We start from the raw sequence: 23075 nt of genomic DNA, 5'->3' as shown, positions 1-23075 counted from the left end.
GATAACGATTATGTTGCTATTGTGTCATAGTTAATATATGAGTAAGGCTACGGTGCTATGGGTTGCATAGAGGGCTACAGTGCTACGGCTCAATATTCGAGTTTTTAAAATTCTAACAGTCGATCTGAACCGTTCATCTTGTTCTCCATATTAATATGTGTTTGGAGACCAAATTTTTACATTTTTTGAAAAAAATTTAATATTTTTTTAAGAATAATTATTTCAATCCCCACACTCCAGTACCCGCATTGTACCCCCATCTCTTAAACAGATTTTAACTTCCCATAAACTAACTTAACTAACTAGTTTAATTAAATTTATTCACAACACTGTAATCTTCCAAGTTTAATTAAATTCATGGGTATAAATACTTGGAAGATAATAAATTAATACTTGCAAATTAAGATATTAATACTTACATGTCTAACTTGATATAACTATATAGAGGGACCACTCAAACTACATGGGAGAATAATCATACACGTTTTTAGAGGTGGGTTTTTTTTTCAATATCTTCCACATTTCTCACGTTCTATGAGGAATTTTGCGAATCTAAAACCATGAACGTATTCTACGCAATTTTATTTTTCAAATGAGATCCATAATGACGTACTTTTGGATTCATCGTCGCACAAGTATTTATACCTCATGTGCAAGTATTTATACCTCATCGTGCAAGTATTTATACCTATACTTGTAAGTATTTTATCCCTAATCGTGGACCCCGCATCTCCGCATCACATTTCCCTAATCGTCCCTGCATCAACCTTTCTCTAACAAAAATAGTTGACCACATAGGTATAAATACTTCCGTGCATAGGTATAAATACTTGTAATACTTTATATTAATACTTTTAAATGTCAGCAGTGTCATGTGTGAAAAATATTAGGTATAAATACTTAAATGACAAGGTATAAATATTTGTGTGATGACGAGTTCGAAAGTATGTCATCATGGATCTCATTTGAAAGATAAAATTACGTAGAAGACGTTCGTGATTTTAGATTTACAAAATTCCTTATAGATCATGAGAAATGTGAATGAGATTGAACAAATAAAATTGGAGGGATAATTGGGGGATGAGAGTGCGGGTACTCATATCACGTCCCTTTTTTTAAATAGGTAGAAAATCACTTGATCTAAAAAATTATGCACCATTCAGATATTTGATTTTCTACCCATCTAAAAAAATAGTAAAGAATTTCTAAAAATGTAAAATTTGGTCTCTAAACACATATTAATATGGAGAACAAAATGAACGGTTCGGATCGACCGTTAGGATTTTGAAAACTCGAATATTGAGCCGTAGCACCTCATCGTGCAAGTATTTATACCTCATTGTGCAAGTATTTTATACCTCATTGTGCAAGTATTTATACCTCATCGTGCAAGTATTTATACCTATACTTGTAAGTATTTTATCCCTAATCGTGGACCCCGCATCTCCGGATCACATTTCCCTAATCGTCCCTGCATCAACCTTTCTCTAACAAAAATAGTTGAACACATAGGTATAAATACTTCTGTGCATAGGTATAAATACTTGTAATACTTGATATTAATACTTTTAAAAGTCAACAGTGTCATATGTGAAAAATACTAGGTATAAATACTTGTGTGATGACGAGCTCGAAAGTATGTCATCATGGATCTCATTTGAAAGATAAAATTACGTAGAAGACGTTCGTGATTTTAGATTTGTAAAATTCCTTATAGATCATGAGATTGAACAAATAAAATTGGGGGGATAATGGGGAGATGAGAGTGCGGGTACTCATATCACGTCCCTTTTTTTAAATAGGTAGAAAATCACTTGATCTAAAAAATTCTGCACCATGCAGATATTTGATTTTCTACCCATCTAAAAAAATAGTAAAGAATTTCTAAAAATGTAAAATTTGGTCTCTAAACACATATTAATACGGAGAACAAGATGAACGGTTCGGATCGACCGTTAGGATTTTGAAAACTCGAATATTGAGCCGTAGCACCGTCGCCCTTTATGCAACCCATGGCACCGTAGCCTTACTCTTAATATATTTACAGAAGAATCATTCGACCGAATTTTAAATATACGGCTTTTCATACAAAAAGTATTATTTCAATTAATAGATTAACCCTAAAGTTTATTTCTCAAATTAATTACTCCATATTATCTCATAGAATATACGGAACAAATTTTTTGTTGCCACTATTTGTATTATCGGATAAGTTAAGCAAGTCTTTTTCTACATTTATCTCCTCCTCACTTTTTATTTACTTTGATCTCTTTGGGTATATTTTAGACTGATGATATGTAAGAATACAGAAATAAGAATGAGGAACATTACCTTCACAAATTTTGTTAAGATTATTATATGTGTGACTTCACGATAACATTGACATTTAATTTTGCAACAAGCATCAAAGTTTCTTTTATGTTATTGATTCAAGATAATATTTCAAAATGTTAAATTTTAAAATATTAAAAATACATCTTAAAAGTAAAATCTATTCGAGTTGACCACTTACGGAAAAGTATAAACCAGGTCTAGGCATATATAGGTAGGAATGGCGGCCCCACACGGGCACTGAGCAGGCGGCCTGGTAAGTGGTAACTGGATCGGAATTGGATGACAGGATAGGGGAGACAAGAGCATCTCCTTTCCAGCGGATAATTTTACCACGCTATCTTAACAAAATTACGGCTCTACCCTCATCTTCGCCTGCCAGCTCTGCCAAGTGGGCCTGATGGACTGAGCAGCGAGGGGGACCTGTGACTGGGCCCCGCATTTCCGTACGTTGGGACGTAAATGGCTCAACAACCAACTGCAGATAGGAGGCGATCGGGGGACAGCTTGTATTTAATTCTCTCCAGTTATCTTTATCAGTGTTCACTCCGTTTGCTGTATTTCCACATTGATCTCAGCAGGACTGTCTCTTTACACAGAGGTAATGGAGAGAAAAAAAAAGGGTGCTACAATTTGTTCCAAAAACAAGGAAAAGGCGTGTTACACGTTACAAATTACAAGTTTGTTTTTTACCTCAGTAAAGAACTAAAGATTCTAAAACGTAAATAAATAAACAAACTCGGAAAATATTTCATAATTATATCTTTTTTTTTGTCTATCTCAATTTTTTATTATTAATGATAATGATGATATTTTTCTTTATAAATAATTAATAATTTTACACCTATTTTCTGAACACATACATCATAAAGTACATTTGAAGGTATGCGTTCATATCTTCTTATCTATTAAATATGTTGATTTCGACTTAAGAGTGTTGAACCACACTGTCACACAATCTGAACGCATCTCCTTTCCTAGATTACTTCTGAATGCACGACATATTCCTCGTTTATTCTCAGAAGCATTCTATGAATACATCCATTAAAATAAATAAAATTAATTCAACATTGCAACAAAAATAAGAATATCAATGGTCAGTTGGTCACATCCAAATCTGTTTACATTTTTTAGAATAGGACCCTCTTCTTTTTCTTTTCTCTTTATCTCTGTCTTCAAAAGCAGTAGAAAATTAGATCAGTTATGCTATAAAAGTAGAGTCCACTGAAGTTATTCAAAAGCAACGACCTAAGTTTTCTATATAAATACTTAATTGATCTATATATGTATCCTAATTTATTTATGTAACCACTTAAAGAAAAAGAGTATTCATTTTTCTCAAAAAAAAAAAAAAAAAAAAGCAGATTTGAATCTTGATGAATGATAATGGCACTATATATATCTACTTCAAGTTCTAAGATTTAAAACAAGCTAGAATATTTTCAGGTCAACCGTCAACAGTCCCAATATTTAGGCTGAGCAGACCCTTTCTGAGGGCTCTGCAAAACACTTTTTTATTTTTTTTAGTTTGTACTGTTAACTGGTTTCATTATGAAACGGGCCTTGCGCCTTATTTCCAAATTACTGGGTCCTACTATATTGTGTGATTCACATTGCAATATTGGTTTGCCACGGATATTTTATTTTTATTGAGGTTTAACAACAAGGGGGAATTTCATGTATACTCCTCGAAAAAATTAAAATTATATATTTTCTCATCTAAATTTAAAATTACTCATTCACCCCTCTAAACTTTTAAAACCGGCAAATTTAGCCATCTGGTTGTCTTTTATATGGAAACTCATTTTAAATTTATAAAATACTCATTTTACACTTAATTAAACCATAAAAATTGTAGCGTATCTAAGACACGTGTTAGTCTTATATTTGATTGGTTTCGAGGGAAAATAGGTATTTTATAAAGGATAAAGGGTATAATGGGTATCCGATTTTCGAGGAAAAAATTATATTTATTAAGATTAAAGGGTATAATGGGTATCTTATAAGACCAATATTTTTCTTAAACAAGTTATAATTTTTGTATGGTTTTAATAAAGAGTAAAATGAGTGAGTTTTAATATAAAAGACAATATAATGGATAAATTTGTGAGTTTTGGAAGTTTAGAGGAGAATGCGTAATTTCAAAATTTATTAGGGAGAATATGTAATTTTAATTTTTTTTCAGAGGTACAAGTGAAATTCCCCCTAACAACTAAGTATGATCTCACAGAAGAGGAGGGTTCAAATGCACCCAAATGCACCCTATATTTCAAATTATTTTTCTCCATTTTCAAAGTTCGAATAGTCAATCCGAACCGTTAGATGCGATCTATATATTAAGATGTGCTTGGAGACCAAATTTTATATTTTTTTGAAATTTTTTTACTATTTATTAAGCCACATTGAAAATCGCTGATTTTACATTTTCTGGACCATTGGATCAGAGATTTTCAAAGTGGCTTAATAAATAGTAAAAAAAATTTAAAAAAATATAAAATTTGGTCTCCAAGCACATCTTAATATATAGATCACATCTAACGGTTCGGGTTGACTATTTTGATTTTGAAAACAGAGATAAAAGATAGGGTGCATTTGAACCCTCCTCCTCACAGAATGTCGTAATTTCGAAATTTGAACATTTTTTTTAATATAAAATAATTGAAAGAATAGTCCTTGCAACAAAAATGGTGGTGTCAATGGGTACGGTACAGGTCGGGTGGAGACATTTTCATACCCATATCTATTAAAATTGATTTTATCCATACCCTACTCATATCCATTAAAAATTGATCTTACCTACCCTACCATACCCTTACCCGTTAGTATTATTAGGTAGCGAAATTGTAGCGAATGAATAACGGATAATACTAATATAATAATTAGTTTTATTATATTTTATAAATTAAACATCAAAAACTCATTCATTTCACGTATATGTAATTGTATTTAATTGCATTTCTAATAAAAAATAAAAACAAATATGCAATCAATTCCAAATAAATTATTTTTTTATAAAGAACAAAAATTTAAAAACATGAATATATATTTAGATGGGTTGGAAATTGAATTGAATATATATATTTAGATTTTATAATTATCCTATAGGGTAGTGGATACAAAATAGTCAGTACCCATATCCTTACTCATTTGATTAATGAAAAAAAAATCTTATACATACCCATATCCAATAAGCTAACGAAAAAAAAACTTGATTCATGTTTGCCTTATCGAATACGATATGGGTTGGATAAACGACTAAAAAGGTACCATTGACACCCCTAAGAAGTAAGAACAAATGTAAATGTCGACTAATTCTGATTGCCATTGACACCCCCAACAACAACTTATACGATTATTACCACCACAAGAATCAAGCCTTCAATAACAATAGAAATAATAAGTACTATTTCCTTTAATATACCTCTCCGTACAATCAAGAATACTTGACAACAATGGCTTGATTATATCTCTCAAAAAAACTATCAGTGGCTCAATTATGTGGATTTCTGAGGTGGAATTGACATCGAGTTTTTTTTTCGGAAGCAGCTAACAGTCTCAGGCTCTTAGTCCTCCAAAAATCTCCGGACTTTTTACACTAATTCTATAAATAAGTTCATTAGATCCTGTAATACTATAAAAACAATCCTATAAACAAGTTCAATGGATGTTCTGCGGATGAAACCCCATGGTCTCAGATGAAAACGCGTGAAAGCTGTTGAAAACGCGTGACAGCTGTTGGGGACCACCTTCTGTGAACATACACATATTATCCTGTAAACATACATATTGTACTTGAAATTATGGCAGTTGAAAGCGCGTTGGAACTAAGCTAAAAAGGGAATGTTTTTATACGCGGAAATTTTCAGATGACTGTAGCTCGGGGGGACGTTACTTTTTTTTTTTTTTTTATGAATTTGGCTTTAAAAAAAGAAAAAGAAATCATGGGCAGTTTTATTGATTAATCGGCTTGGAAAGGGATACTTGAGATTTTTCAAGACTTTTTCCAGAAATATTTAACTATCTTAATTTTTTTTTTTAGACAATTAATTGAGCTACCTGTACCTTTTGGATTAAATATATTTATGCTGGTCTTATGGACCGGGATCAGGAGAGGAATCTCGTATTAATGTCCATAATCAATTTTTAGATGTTAACCATTTGAGACGGATTGAATTTGACCGTTGGAAATTCTCTGAAACTTGCCTTCTTTCGTTCTAATAGAGTGTGTTTCGCATTAACACCTAATGACCAAGACATAACAATTAGTGATATAGTAGGTAGAGGTGCTTAATTTCCACTATGGATACAATATTGAGTCCGGTTAGTATGACATCGGTTTTATATGACACCAACTCTCAAATTTCAAATAACTTATTAATCTGAACTGTTCAAACCAATTTAATTTATGAGTGATGAGTTTACATACAAAAAGATTATTTTTTCGACTTATTTTAGTATCAAGTCAAGCAGTTCAAAATGTTGAAAAATGAATGCATTAAAATTAATTTAAAACTTTCACATTTGACTGTTTGACTTGATACTAAATAAATTCGAAAAATTATAAATTTTACATGTAAATACACAATTAATGAAATATATTGGTTTGAACGGTTTAGATTCACCATTTGAAGTCTATTTGATAGATTTTGGATTGGTGTTGTATATGATGAAACGACGCTGATGTCATATTAGCTGAACTCTACAATACTGATTGACTGAGAAAAGGTTAAACAATACTTAATAGGGTGATATTTAGAGTTAGTAAATGTACCCATTGTTAGTTTGAGATGCCTAGTCATTTAGTCATGTTTAGTTGCTACTTATATTGATGAAGATTTAATTGTTTACTCTATTTTTTTTTTTTGAAAGAAAGTTGTTTACTCCATCTTATTTTTTATATTTTACACATTATTTAATAACTTAAGTCATAGCTTATATTAATCCGTCTAGAGAAATAAACTATTAAAAAATGAAAACATATTTATGATAGTGAGCTTTATAGACAAAGTAAGTGTGAAATGAGTTAATTTGTCTTAAAAAAAAATACTACAAATTTAACTCACCTCTTATTCAATTTTATTCTTTCTACAATACTATTTGTTTGATAGCTTAAATGTGGAGTACTATATACGAGCTTAAACCGTTTAGTCCATCCCCTACAGACATATATACATAGCGTGAATCCAATTTTTGAATCGATTAGGCATGGCTTAACTTGACACTAACAAAATTGTTATCATAAAATATCTTTTATTTATTTCTGAAATTATTTATTGGTTTAAAATAAATTTTGTAAAATTCTTGCCTAATACAAATAATTGATCAATTTTATCTCTTTTTAGAAAGATACATGTTCAATTTTTACGAAAGATGTCTAAATATAATAGATGTTGGAATAAACACGTGTTTGTATATTTAAACTTATTATAATTTGAGTAATTGGATATTGTATTCTCGGAATTTAAATCTAGATATTTGTAATCCTATCAATTTAGTGGTGCATTGCTTTTGTCTTAAAATTATTGCACCCTTACCTTCAATCCTTTGTGCATTGCTCGAGTCGATCATGATTTTATCAAGAGCTCTTGATAAATCATGACTATTTATGCGCATCTTAATCTGCTCGTTAGTTAATATGTAAATTTTATGTAAAAAGGTAATGCGACATTTGTATTTTTTAAATCATTTGTCCTAAATGTCAGTACAAACAATAATATTTTGGCATTGGAAAATCAGAATCGCAATACTAATATTATTTTTTAATGCGAATTTATGGATATTTTAATTCTATTTGATGATATTACTATAAAAATTTAAAATATTTATAATAATTATCATTAAAAAAAAGTTAAATCAATATAAGAGAGACTATGGTACTATGCATAGCGCACATATGTTCGTACTATGGCTTCATATTTATGATTTAAGAGTTGACCAATCAAAACTGTTTAACATGATATTCTTATGAAAATGTAGTGAGTGACTAATTAAATTTTATGTTTTTTTATAATTTTGTTACTGTTTTTTAGATAAATAGAAAATCATTGCTTGAAATGGTCTGAAATTTTGGTATTTTACCAATCTAAAAAGATAGTAAATAAATTTCTGAAAAATGTAAACTTTGGCTTCAAGTACATTTTTATATAGAAATCATGTCAAATAATTCAAACTGACCATTTAAACTTTAAATATCAAGATATTATGTGGTCTCACTCTTATTATGATTTTTTTTATGCATGGTATTATTAGTCATTTTTGGCTATTTTAATTACTATTTTAATTTTTAGTAATTTATCAATAAGGATTTGAACAGTAAACACATGACGGAGGTAGTTGAATCCTTGCGCCTCTCTATGTATGCGTGATTGAGCGCCAAATGATTCATCGTCTTAAGTTATTATTTAATTTTATCATTTCGATCCTAAATTGAACGAAAAGAGTAAATGGATTTATTTAATAAACAATTGTCAAACTTAATTCTACTTAGAGGGCTGCAAACGAATCAAACTTAATCCAGTTTGAAATTGAAGTAGGGTTTCGAACTGAAAAAAAAAGAGTTCGAGTTTGATATAGTGCGATTCGAACCAGTTTCAAACCATACTAGTTTGAAATTGAAGTAGGATTTAGAACTAAAAATGAGAGTTTTGAATCGAGTGAGACTCAGTTTGAGTTCGATTTGAACAAATTTCAAACCGAACTTGATTGGATTCATTTCAGAACCACGCTGGTTTGATTCATTTAGAACATTTTTTTTTTAATCAAAATCAATCGAACCACAAACTACGAGCTTTTTGTGCACCCCTACCTCTATATACATACAAAGAAAGAAGAAGGAAAAAAAAAAAAACACAGCTTCGATGTAATCCTCTTAACTAAGAAAAAAGCGCTGCGCAATAATTATGTAAATATAGTATTTACAAGAGTAAAATTAGAGTCTTTATAAACTCATTGAGTTCTTTGATGAACTTAATATGCGGCAAATCCATCTTTAAATTATTTTTAAGGGACCATATTAGTTTGTGAATTTATTTTAATATAACTTAATTAGCTATTTTATCAGTGCATGTCAAAAACTAATTTCATTTTCTTTGGTCAACATAGTTGTTTTTAATTCCAAGTTTTATTTGGTGCAAATAAAAACTGAATGGCCATCTTCGTTGTTTTTTTTTTTTGTTGAAAGTCTGTAGGCGATTGCATTCATCTAACGATTTACAAGGTAGCTATTACATATGTTTGTTGTTTAAATTAAAAAGCATGAAACATATACATTGAGCTACTTGTAAAATCATCTAATTTACTATGTCAGAAAATAACAAATACGTGAAGCCAGAGAATGCGAATTGATATATTCGCGTCCTTTTATCAAGTAGGAGGGCCTTCCGATTTTCTTATCTGGGAATGTAGACACAGCAGTAATTTTTGAGTTGCATGTGATATGTAACCCTTCCTTAAGGACGAAACGCCTTCTTTCCAAAATCCTCGCCGCCTAGAGGAATGCGCAGCCGAGAGGCACTGAATCAAATCAGACCGGGACAGTCACCACTCAGAGAGAAAAGAAGGAGAGGGCACTAAATCAAACCAGACCGAGACAGTCATCACTTAGCTGAAAAAGGCACTGAATCAAACCGGACCGGGAACTGAATCAACCGGACCGGAACAGTCACAACTCAGAGAGGAGAAAGAAGAAGGAAAGAAGAAGAGGAAAGAGAGGAGGAAGGAGACAACTATTTGCAATCTCATCATCGACATCAACCATAAAGAATGTACCTTATTCACATATATATAGTTATAATAGATAAAGAGAAGAGACAAGAAGGAGATCGATGCTACCAAGTACCGTCACGAAGCAGGGAAAGGTGGTCTTCAGCGCAATCCGAGGTCGGAGGAAGCGGAGACGAGAAATCCATATTGCTGCCGACGGATCATGACGAGGACGACGGAGTAAAACGAGGCGAAGTAAATGAGCCGTGACTAGATCCAAAGTAGAAACGTCGGCTCAATGGAAATGAGATGGTAGTAGTTGATGATGCGTCGCCTCGAAAGGAGAACTTTGTCAGCTTGTCGGCTCGGCTCGAAAGAAGGACCTCGTCAGTTCGGTGCGAAAAGAGAACCTCCTTAGTAAGTGGACAAGGTGAGGGGCAACGGAGCGGAGGCAGGGCGAGGAGCAGCGAGGCAGAGGGTGGCACCTCCGACTCTTAAAACGGCAGACCTAACCCTAGCTTTCTTTCACTTTTTCTTTTTCTTTTTCGCTTCTGAAGCGGAACTTACGAGGTAGGAACCTTTTTGAATTTGATTCAAAAAATATTAACTCGAAAAGTTAAGTGTCAATTCTCAGTACACAAAGGTGATACTTGCAAGTCTATTTCAAATCTTATCAAACTAATTGTCTCCAATAATCATTCCACTACCAAAATGGAGAAACAGGTGTATGAATAATATAAGGCGCATGCGGTAATTCTCCGTTTTTTTTCTTAAAATTGAAGAACTAAGTTAATCATTTTGAAAAAAAAAAGAAAACAAAAATAGAAATTATTTTGGAAAAGAATAATTATTCTTTGTAGAAGGTCAAGAAACTAAACCTCAATTTTTGGAAATTTTTTTTGGTAGAACCATCATATTCGTTTGTCTCCCTCATTATTAGACGAAATTACTGCATTACTCGTTACTCTTTGGGTGTGTCTTAGAATTCACTCAACAGAGAAAAAGAACAACATAATTTTTTTTTTTTGAAAAAATCACCACAATTAATGGTTTATTCTATTTACATTATAATTCGGGTGATCAAAATCGCTGAGTTTATATCTTCTTAATTTCCCTCTTGTTCTTTTATAATTTTTCTCTTCTGAAACAAATGAATGGATCCGATCAAGTCGATGTTGCCATTTCTTCTCTCCTCATTCCTTTGAGCGATCGCTCTCCGGGCACACTCTTTGACATATCCAATGATCGTTTTAGAGCGGACGGATGAAGCTACAAAACACAATTATCCAAATAGTATCTTCTGTAGGAAGCAGGGCTCATCCGATGAACATCGGATTCAAATCAATTTGATACCGTTTGAAACCATACGATTCGCTTCGTGATCCACGCAGTCTGCTTTAATATTTGAGTGAATGAAGCATACACGTTTTAATTCTGAACAAACATCAGACCAATTTGAATCTGATCTCCATCAAACACGTCCAGCTTCCTTCGTTGTAGGCCACTAAATGTCAAGATTCCAGTGAAGAAACAAATTTCAGATTAAAAACGGATAGCATAGGTTTCGCTTTGGATCACCAGCAATCATGCAGTACCGGAGAGGAAACGAACCCAACAATTTTCTGATCTCAGATCAGCCACAGATCATGTGGAGCCCCACAGTGCCACTGTTGGAACAGCAATTCAGAGGTGGGGATAACACCTGCGATCATCTCGCGCCACGTCCCCTATCACAAACCCCCTCAAAGGAAATCTCCTTTCCCCATTGGCCCACGTAGGCCGTAGCAGCATAGCTACAAACTATAGCTTGATTTGGGTCTATTAGCTCCTAAACCCCACTCTACAGACCTATAAGGCCCCGTGTTAACTTTGGTGTTTCTGTGCACCTGGTCTATACAAAGTTCAAGAGCCAAGAAGGTGGGAAGTTCCGTAAAATTAGAAATTTAAAAAGATTTAAAATTTATAGGAGGATCTTCATGGATAATTACTCCAACAACAATTAACTAGGTTCTAAAATTATATTTTACAATTTTATAGAAATGACCATAATTTTAATTTAGAATTATATATAAGTTATGAAGAAGTGCTTTCCTAATAATCTTTTGAGAAATACAATTATGAAAAATTGCCTTTATAATAATCTTTTGACAGTGCTAAAAAAGAATGATAAAAGCTTCACATCTCCAAATAATTATCATGCCCATCTTGTCAGAAGAGGGACCGAGTTCAACGCCTCACCCGGACCCGGAGCTCAGTGGCACAATTGATAATTTGGCTGGTAATTGGGTCCAGTTTTTGAATGCGCTGTGCTACTCCTTTTCCCTCCTTAGGCCAATGTCGTGGGTCCAGCTTGGGAAAGAAAGAGAGAGCATTGGGCAATCCTAAGTTCTTTGATTGCTCCCGGAACACCTCAACAAGTCAAAACAAGTCAATTTGGAATGAAAAGCATTCTTACAAACAAGCCCTTGAAAATGTATCGACGTAAATAATAGAGAAAAAGGAGAATAATTATTTTCTAATTTTTTGAGGTTATATATCTCAAACTATTACAGTTTTTTATCAAAAAGATTGATTATCTTAGTATATTTGCTTACTTTATAATTTTGTTATCTTAACATAATAGATAAAAATTAACTTGGATACTTTTATTAGTCGTTTCAAGTTCAATATTAATTGAATACCTTTTCCCATGCTTAATTTAGCTTTCTCTGTGAACCTACAATTTTCCTTGTTGTCTAATAACAGATCTAAGTAGGGTTTAATCGGGAAAGCAATATGTACCAAGTATGCACCGGCGCCATATGATATCTTGAAAACAGGTTAGGTGGGTCCCTTCCTCCATGTGCCCTCCCGCCTGTCTCCACCGGCTCCTGCCGCTCAATCATTAGTCCCTCTCTCCTCTCTCCTCTCTCTTCTCTCTTCTCTCTCAACTCTAGAACTAAAAAAAAAAAACCATCTCTTCAGAGTTCAGACTCATCCCTCCTACCCCAGTCGAGGCCCATCCATACGATGATGACAACTACTCCCGACGGCCACCACCCGCACCACCTCGACCACTCTCAGTCGAACCTCCAGTTGATACCTTCTCCCTCTACTTCTCACTCTCCTTCCACCCTTGCCACCAACGGCGCGAACTCTACCGCTCTCGCCGTCAAAAAGCCCCCCTCTAAGGACCGCCACAGCAAGGTCGATGGCCGTGGTCGACGCATCCGTATGCCTATAGTTTGTGCTGCACGCGTCTTTCAATTAACCCGCGAACTTGGCCACAAGTCCGATGGCCAAACCATTGAATGGCTTCTTCGCCAAGCAGAGCCCTCCATCATCGCTGCCACCGGCTCCGGTACCACTCCCGCCTCCTTCTCTACGTCCTCTGCCTCCACTTCTTCTCCTCACTCCAGTTCCAACTCCGCCCCTTTTCTCCTCGGTAAGCGCCTCCGTTCCAGTGAAGACACTTTCAAGGCCACAGCAGTTGGCTCTTCCATTGGTGTTGGTGGTCCCATGGCTGTCCCTGCTGCTGGATTCTGGGCTTTGCCCGCCCGACCCGATTATGGGCAGTTGTGGAGTTTTGCAGCTGCACCAGAGATGCTGGTCCCTGCTACGGCTTCACCTGCTGTAGGGGAAGCATCGGCTGCTAGGGTAGGGAATTATTTGCCACTTGGGCAAGGGAATTTGAATCTTCTCGCATCTTTCTCGGCCGGGCCATCAACTGCTGGTGGTGGCAGGAATGATGAGGAGAGAAGCTGATTGTTCGTTCTAGGGTTAGGGTTTTAGAGATTGGTCGTCTCTGTTTGTTTTTGTTCAGGATTGGTAGAATGATTGCTGGAGTTGGTCTAGCTTGCGTGTTCCCCTGCTTGATGCATCTTAAATTGCCCTTGATGGAGAAAGGGATGAAAGAAAGAAAGAAAGAAAGAAAGAAAGAAAAATTGAGGGCTTTGATGACTTTTCGCCAAGTAAGAAAACAGCTTTCCGGTGACAAATTGGGTTTGCACATCATGTAAGTTGGTTGTTTTATTAGCTGTTCTTTTTTATTGTCGCTGTTGTTGTTGCGCGCGCGCGCGTGTGTGTTTGTGAATTTTTGTTGCATGTAGTAGGTCAGGGTCAGTACTCAGGGTGTTCTTTAACTGGAATTGTTTGCATTTGATGGGGAATAATTGGGGATGTCTGTATGTATTAGTGGATTGATTTGTTAGCTTGAATGATGGAAGGTGCAATCGTGCAATAAAGTTGGTATCTTTTCTTGCTCCCAATGCTCTTCGTCTAGTTTTGTGTTCTTCATTATCCATTCATTGATTAATTTAATCATCTTCTTTGATGCTACCATGCTTCAATTAAGAGGCTATTATCCTTATTTTCTATTTATTTCTTATAAAAAGTAGGAATTACTTGTAAATTCCATTTTTATTGGCATACAAACCTAAATTATATATATCTAACAGGAAATTTGGATGTAAATTAATAGACTACATGAGATAGTAATGTTTCCTTTCAAAGAGCTGTAAAAACGTTTCTTTTAATACAATAGTTAGTATGCCATTGACCACTAACCTTAAAAAAAAATCAACTAGAGGAAGATTCCAATACTTTTTTCTTTTTTTTTTTGTCTCCATTATTACTGTTTTAGTTTTCAAATAATAAAAAAAAATTAAATTTATGTGTCAAAATAAATAAAATAGTTAGATGTATTATTTTCTCCACGTAAGCATAAAAAATTATTACTTTTCAACTTTATTTCTATTAAAGTGAAAAATTAACTTTCAAATATAAATTAATATATATATATATATATATTTTTAAGTTGTCAATAACAATTAAAAAAGAAGTTCAAATGTTAAGTTGTTACATGTGCCTGATGTGCGCATAAAATAATATAAATCATATCTAATACTTTTATTTTTATACTTAAGTTTTAAATTTTAAGTTATTAAAATTCTAAAAATAATTTGATAATGAAAGCATAAAAGATAACAGCATTTCAATCCTCTTTATTCATCAATTTGTTTTAGACGTTTTCTGCTAGATTTTACAGAATTTAAATTTCAGTTTTATACCTCTTACGCGAGATTTCGCATAATTTAAATTTGTATCTCTTCACAAAGAGACTAGGTTCATCATCATCATCTGATTAGTGTTTGCTTTTCTAGACATTTATTACTGTGTATGAATTAGATTGAGCAAATCTCCATTCTAATAGAAGTCTAGAATATGCTACAGTCCTTTAACTGGCCTGTCCCAGCCCTTTTTAGTTTTTACTGCTCAATAAAGCGTCTAGTCATACAGGTGAGGATAACAGGATACAGCTAAATGTGTCAGTAAATATATTTTTTCTTAAAGCGTAAATATTTTGCAGCGAAATTTATGCATTCACTGCCAAATACAAGTCCAAAACTTTTGTACTTGTGGCAGAAAAGCTTATCATGTGGACGCGTTTACTCTTGGGTCTTGTGACTTGTGATTCGTTTCCCTTGTTTTCCTTGAAACATAACTGGGTCTTGAGATTGACTGGGAGTTTTAAACAGAGATGAAGTCAACAAATTAAAATGGGAAAAGGTTAACAAAAAGAAAGTTTGTATTTACAAATAGGACAAAAATCTAAAGAGAAAAATGCATTTTTGTACTTTATTAGGGTGGCTCTTGGTCCATCTCATTGAAATTACTAATTAATTGCCTTTATTACTGGTGCGTATCTCCAGAATAAAATCTAAAAAAAAACGTTTGCTGTTGGTTAAAGCGTACTAATTATCGTTGAAAAAAATTAAATTCGTTATTAAATGAATATATGCCACTTCATTTGTAAGTGTCTAAAGTGTGAACTTTATATGTTTTAAACGTACTATATCACTTTGGAATTTATAATTTTTTTGGCATCTGGTACAAAAAGTTAAAAGCCATGAACGAATGTCGATACCGCTTTTAGTGAGCAGGTCAAAGATAATATTGATAGATATAATAACATCATAATGTTTTGCAATTAGAGTACAAATAATTTAGAATCTATTAATCTGAAAAAAATAGCAAATGTAGTTTAAATCTTACAGATATAGAATGACAATATTGTTAAGAAGTGTAAAAGCCGATCTTTAATGATTTTTTTGAAACGTGATAATGGAGACTTTAGATATTTTTCTTTTACTTTCCTCTTTCAGACGTGATGATAGAAAGAGTTTACAGGATGTGATTCGTCCAAATAAGAAAAGAAGTATAATAATTTTGAGGCAACTGTTGGTCTCGTGCCGTCATCAAGTGAACAGTGATCCGTGCCGTGACCAAAATGTCAAGGGGTGGTCATGGCATGCGAGTCACGCCGTAACTCGCGTGCCGTGACTATTCATGCGCCGTGTCCAAACGTAACTAAACACGTTTCTCACGTTTAACTATTTATTCATAATTTAAGTTAGTTTTTTCAAGATTCACCATTTGATTAAGATCTAACGGTCCTAATTACACATGACTCCCGTGCCGTGCCGTGCCGTGCCGTGACTCACGTGATTACGCGTCGTGTCGTGCTGTGTCTGAATCTTTCGCGTGCCGTGACCAAAATATCAAGGGGTGGTTACAGCACGCGATACGCGAATCACGGCACGGAACAGTAACACGTGCCGTGCCGTTCCGTGACGGAGCTGGCTCCGTCGTGCCATTTTTTCGGACACTATCAATAAGGGACAAAGAAATAGCAGACCTAATCCGTTTTTGCGCCATGACAATGCCACTGATCGTCCTTTTAAAATCCCTTGACAGCGTGAAATATAACGGAATTGGAGCTTTACTCAGTTATCCCTTTTTAACATCCAATAATTACCACCGTTATGAAAAGCAAAGCATGACTAACATCCAATTGATTGTTTCCTGTCATATCACTTGTCATGAAAAAATGTTGATTCAGTTTAATACCTTGTTTAACATGTACCAGCAAAAATTAGTTAATTCCAGGATGGGAATAAGTGATGCTGAGTGGATTTCGGCATTGATTTTGTTGCTTTTAATTATTCTCTCTTCTCTTTCAATGATTAAAGATGTCGGCTACTTACCAGTGTTCTCATTTGCTCTTGGTTTTGCACTGTGCGCTTTATTTAAATCCGATTTGTTTTCATAAAATTTTTGGATTGCTTTATGCCTTTATCTAATGCTTTGTAACTGATTGTTCGGTCCCTGTGGCGCAAGCACACACTTGAGATAAGCCTTAGTCAATGATACTTTATTCAGTACTGCATCTTCGTAAAATTTTGCATAGCACCAAATTATTTTTTTGTATTTTTGTTCCAATTCCAATCTAGACCCCGCTAAATATCAAATCTCTGACATTTATCAGTACCAGAAGTTGCCAAACTTCTTTATTTTAATAAATACCTAGGCAAATTCTTTATTTTAATAAGGGTTGAGAACATGTCCAAAGCCATTTGGACATAATTTCTTTCCAAAACATTTATAAACCATTGGATTAATAAGATTAAGATTATGGTAATTAATGCTAACAGATGTTAGCAGTTAGCAGCTTCTATCCGTTGGGCAAAAAAGGAAATTGGCACCTTCCTCTCTCTATTTAATTTTGGAATCAAATCCAAGTATAAAGTAACATTGGAAAGAGCTTCTCGGGTAGGCATATCGACACTACACACGTTTATATTAACACAACAATTTTACAAAAATTTAATATATAGATAATTTTAATCCTCATTAAATGTTTCTCTAACTACCATTTTTATCATAATATAATTATATAGTGATCATTACATTATTTGGTTTCCATAATTACTAGATTTTTTTCTCTTTTTTTATATTTTGCATTCATGTAAAATCAAAAGCTACATAAATTTGTTGATCTTTCATTTTTCTCATGACTCATAGTACGCCGATTTTTTTATTTATATCCAAAAAATAAATAAAATTTTAAAAAATATCTAAATCCTGACTGAAATTTGAAAACTACCCAAACCGGTGCTCCAATAACCGGAATAGGCTCTTCTTTCCGGTCAACCAATTCCCGGATTTAAAGAAATGGTCCGGTTAATGGTTAACCGGAAAGGTTATTGGTATAGCGCAATTTTAATATAAATCCGGTTAAGGGTGCACCGGTTTTTTTTTTTTTTTTTTTGAAAACAATTTTTTTTTGTATTAAAATATTAGAAATGTTGAATATATTTCTTTGAACATAGATGAAATACAATATAATTTGATTTATTAGAAATATTGCAACAAATAACCCGGATCAATATTTTTCAGGCCGGATTTTTCGCGGCTGTAAGAAAAATTAATATATTTATTTATGTGTTATTGGAAACAAAATAAAAATGCTTGGATTGTGAGTTATAGATCCCGGTTCAAAAGTCACTTCTACGTAATCTAGAAAATATTATGATCTTTCTAGTACATTTAATTTATTAAAAGTTGTATCTATTTTGAGAATTATTTTTGAATAACAATCATTAAATAAATTAAAGTTTTTGTTTTTGTTTTTTTTTCAAAATAGATACAACTTTTAATAAATTAAATGTACTAGAAATATCATAATATTTTGTAGATTACCTAGAAGTGACTTTTGAACCGGGATCAATAACTCGGAATCTAAACATTTTTTTTTTCCAATAACACATAAAAAATATATGAATTTCCGATCTGAAAAATATTGATCCGGGTTATTTGTTGCAGTCTTTCTAATAAATCAAATTATATTGTATTCCATCTATTTTCAAAGAAATATATTCAACATTTCTAATATTTTAATACAAAAAAAAATCTGTTTAACAAAAAAAAAAAATACAAAACCGGTGCACCATTAACCGGACATATACCATACCAATTTTGCTCATTTCCGGTTAACCAATAACCGGACCCATTTCACATTTCCGGGAATTGGGTAACCGAAAAAAAAAAAATCCAGTTACTGGGTAACCAGATTGGGTAGATTTCGAATTTCAACGCTCTTCGGCTATTTTTTGTAATTTGATTTATTTTTTGGATATAAATAAAAAAAATTGGCATAGTACGTATTTAACTTTTTTTGTAAATTTATTTTTTATATATTAAGACACACTTGCTTTAATATATGATATATTCCAACTCAAATATATTTTTTAATTTTTTATATTTTCTTCTTCTTTATTTTTGATACTTATAATCTATTGGTCTATTTTAATTAAAATTGTTAGTAATTTTTTTATTGATGTTTTGTAATTAATTTATATTTGTTAATTGAATAGATCTATCAATCCCCTAACTTATCATAACAAAACCTTGAAAATCAAGTTTTGAATTATGCAAATGAAAGCAATCAACTTCTTAATTTGAAGTTTGAAAATCGTGATGATATAGTTCTTGTTGTTAGTAATTTATATGGTGCTAAAGGCTATTTATGCTAAGAATTTGCGGATTGCGACCAAATAAATTTGTTAGTTTGTAGTCTTTTGTTGTACTTTTAATTACAAGTTGAATGTCAAATTATTCATGATAATTTGCATTCAATATGTTTTTTTATATAAATAATAATGTTGTTTTCTTAGTGTTATTGCGTAAAAAAAGAAGATAAAATGTTAATAGACAATTTTTTTTATAGTAGATTGTTAAATATATTATTTTGTGAAGTCGTGTAAAATAAATCGATATATACAATGTTGATAAATTTTAATAATATAATAAAATCAATTCACTGTTGTGATTTTCTCAAAAAAATCTTAAACATTTGATTATAATAAATAATGAATACTTATTATACGATAACATAAAGTTTATAAACATATTTTATTGTAACTTTTAAGGAACATATTTTAAAATAATATATGATAAAAAACATATTTTTTTTATAAAGTAACATACTTTATAAAATATAACTTTTTAAGGAAAAATAATTATGTGCTGATATATGAGAGAAAATTGGTTTCTAAAAGAAACATTTAATGAAGGATAAAATTGTTTATATAGTAAAATATTTTGATAATGTTGTGTTAATATAAAATTAATTTGTTTTAATATCATCACCCGAGCTTCTCCTGTCTTTCGGGCTTTCGGCCTTGCTATCCTTTAATCTTTTGTCTTGCATTGTTCACTCAGTCCGTCTATATCCAACAAATAAAAAAAAATACTCAACTTTCATCAAACCAAAAAGAAAAAAGAAAAAAGAAAAAAGAAAAAAGAAAAAGAAAAATACTCAAATAAAGATGCTTTCTCAGGATGCACATGCCGATTTTTTTTATTTTTACCCAAAAATATTATTATTTTAATTAAAATATCCAGCTTTTCGCCGGAATTTTAAAAATACCCAATCCGTGGAATTTTTTCACGGGTTGAAATTTGAATTCCCACCGTGGAAAAATTCCACGGGCCAGACCCATTTTTTTTTTTTTTTAAACAGAAATTTGTATTTATTTTTTATTTTTTGTATTGAAATATTAGAAATATTGGATATATTTCTTTGAAAATAGATGGAATACAATATAATTTGATTTATTAGAAAGACTGCAACAAATAACCCGGATCAATATTTTTCAGATCAGATTTTTCGCGGCTGTAAGAAAAATTAATATATTTCTTTATGTGTTATTGGAAAAAAATAAAAATGCTTAGATTCCGAGTTATTGATCCCGGTTCAAAAGTCACTTCTATGTAATTTAGAAAATATTATGATCTTTCTAGTACATTTAATTTATTAAAAGTTTTATCTATTTTGAGAATTATTTTTGAATAATAATCATTAAATAAATTAAAGTTTTTGTTTTTTTTTCAAAATAGATATAACTTTTAATAAATTAAATATACTAGAAAGATCATAATATTTTCTAGATTACATAGAAGTGACTTTTGAACCGAGATCAATAACTCGGAATCTAAGCATGTTTATTTTTTTTCCAATAACACATAAAGAAATATATTAATTTTTCTTACAGCCGCGAAAAATCCGATTTGAAAAATATTGATCCGGGTTATTTGTTGCAGTCTTTCTAATAAATCAAATTATATTGTATTCCATCTATTTTCAAAGAAATATATCCAATATTTCTAATATTTCAATACAAAAAATAAAAAATAAATACAAATTTCTGTTTTAAAAAAAAAAAAAAAATGGATCTGGCCCGTGGATATAACTTTTGAATAATAATAATTAAATAAATTAAAGTTTTTGTTTTTTTTTTTCAAAATAGATATAACTTTTAATAAATTAAATGTACTAGAAAGATCATGATATTTTCTAGATTACATAGAAGTGACTTTTGAACCGGGATCAATAACTCGGAATCTAAGCATTTTTATTTTTTTCCAATAACACATAAAGAAATATATTAATTTTTCTTACAGCCGCGAAAAATCCGATCTGAAAAATATTGATCCGAATTATTTGTTGCAGTCATTCTAATAAATCAAATTATATTGTATTTCATCTATTTTCAAAGAAATATATCCAATATTTCTAATATTTCAATACAAAAAATAAAAAATAAATACAAATTTCTGTTTTTAAAAAAAAAAAAAAAAAAAAAAACAAAAATGGGTCTGGCCCGTGGAATTTTTCCACGGTGGGAATTCAAATTTCAACCCGTGGAAAAATCCACGGGTTGGGTATTTTTAAAATTATGACGAAAAGCTGAGTATTTTAATTAAAATAATAATATTTTTGGGTAAAAATAAAAAAATCGGATGCACATGAGATGGAAGGAATTTGTATCGTTTGTATTAACTCAGAATTTGAATTAATGCAGAATGAATCCGGACTGTCTGATATGTGTTGGCATGAATATTAAAAGGGTCCCATGCGTTTTACTTCATGCTGGATTGGTTTGGATCTTGATCAGACGGTTGAGAGGCATACAAGATGTTTGAAAGAGAAAATCAATCGAGTTGAGTAAGGATATGTAAACTCAAGGGCGGAACTAAATTTTTTTAATAGAGGTGACTCAAAATTAAAATGCACAATTGTAATGAGGTTGTATTTAAACCCAAGAACCTCTCAATCACAAAATAGAGCTTTAACTACTAGGCTATAACTAAAGATTTGTCATTTATTGAGGATAGCTAGACTATATAAAGAGTTTTAAAAAAAATAAAATTTATTTAAATTCCTATACGTATAAATAAAATTATAAAATTATAAGGGTGCTTTAGCTATCTTTGACTAATCTTAGATCTGCCTCTGTATAAACCTAACTACCAATTTAAAAAAAAAAAGTTATGTGAAACACAATATGGGTCGAAGCCCAAAATTAGTTTTGGCTTCACGAATCAATAAAAATCGAGTATAAGGCATTTGTAGTTTTAGATCCGTAAAATTTCTCACACATATCGTTAAAAATATTAGTAAGATTTAACGGTAAACTTTTTTTAAAAAGAGAGGTGGGTGATGATAAAAAAAAGTACAAACAATCTAGAAAAGAAAGATACGAAAGTTGATAAAAAAAAAAAAAAAAATTAAGCTTGAGGGATAACTTCAAAGACGAAGTACAGAAGACAATACCTTTTTTCTTTTATCGTAATCAAACCTTCTACTTTATTGAGTTCTCATATATTTTTGATAGAATTATCGCTACACCGAATTGATTGCTACGCAAAACCATTTATTTACTAAGCACTAAACATAACAACTATTGCTAAACCGAATTGAGAGCTGAATAATTAATAAAATATATTAAATTAAATTGCCTAGCTAATGTTTTGTGCAAGAGGAGTGTTATACTGAGACCAGCGATTCTAATTTTGAGAGATAAAATAAATTTTGTTTCTAAATATTCAATTTACCCTTGCTTATTAAATATATTGATTGATTAACAGATCCACTTCCTCTCTCTCACTTAATTAATAATAGAACTAATTAAAGGAAAGTTTTTTCCATTAGAAAAATAAAAATATTTCATTCCATAAATATTATATCCCAAAAAATTTGATTGCTCAAAAAAAGATAGTATCCACGGAAGGGCAAATTCACTACTTACTTTACTCTCCAACTATTCACCAGATGCAAGGTAGTTCTTGTTCTTGCGACCTTTCCAATATGATATAGAGATTTTATGATAGTCATGAATCAATATACAAATAAAGGGGACAAATTTATTGATAGAGTAGAG

At 31.8% G+C, this 23075-nt stretch overlaps 1 protein-coding gene across 1 annotated transcript; it reads left to right on the top strand.

Annotated features, from left to right (window-relative positions):
* Positions 1–12726: 12726 nt before the first annotated feature.
* LOC144547056 (transcription factor TCP21-like) lies at positions 12727–14279 on the top strand. Its single transcript, XM_078295670.1, has one exon. It carries the CDS (start codon positions 13042–13044, stop codon positions 13774–13776), a length of 735 nt encoding a protein of 244 aa, XP_078151796.1. The 5' UTR covers positions 12727–13041; the 3' UTR covers positions 13777–14279.
* The last annotated feature ends 8796 nt before the right edge of the window (positions 14280–23075 follow it).

This window comes from Carex rostrata, chromosome 2 (genome assembly GCF_964058835.1).
Source record: "Carex rostrata chromosome 2, lpCarRost1.2, whole genome shotgun sequence".
In the NCBI taxonomy this organism is placed as follows: domain Eukaryota; kingdom Viridiplantae; phylum Streptophyta; class Magnoliopsida; order Poales; family Cyperaceae; genus Carex; species Carex rostrata.
This window is presented reverse-complemented; position numbering and strand designations above follow the sequence as displayed.

Excerpts from the sequence above, each read along its gene's own strand:
- LOC144547056 (XM_078295670.1), top strand. The coding sequence starts at position 13,042 with ATGATGACAACTACTCCCGACGGCCACCACCCGCACCACCTCGACCAC.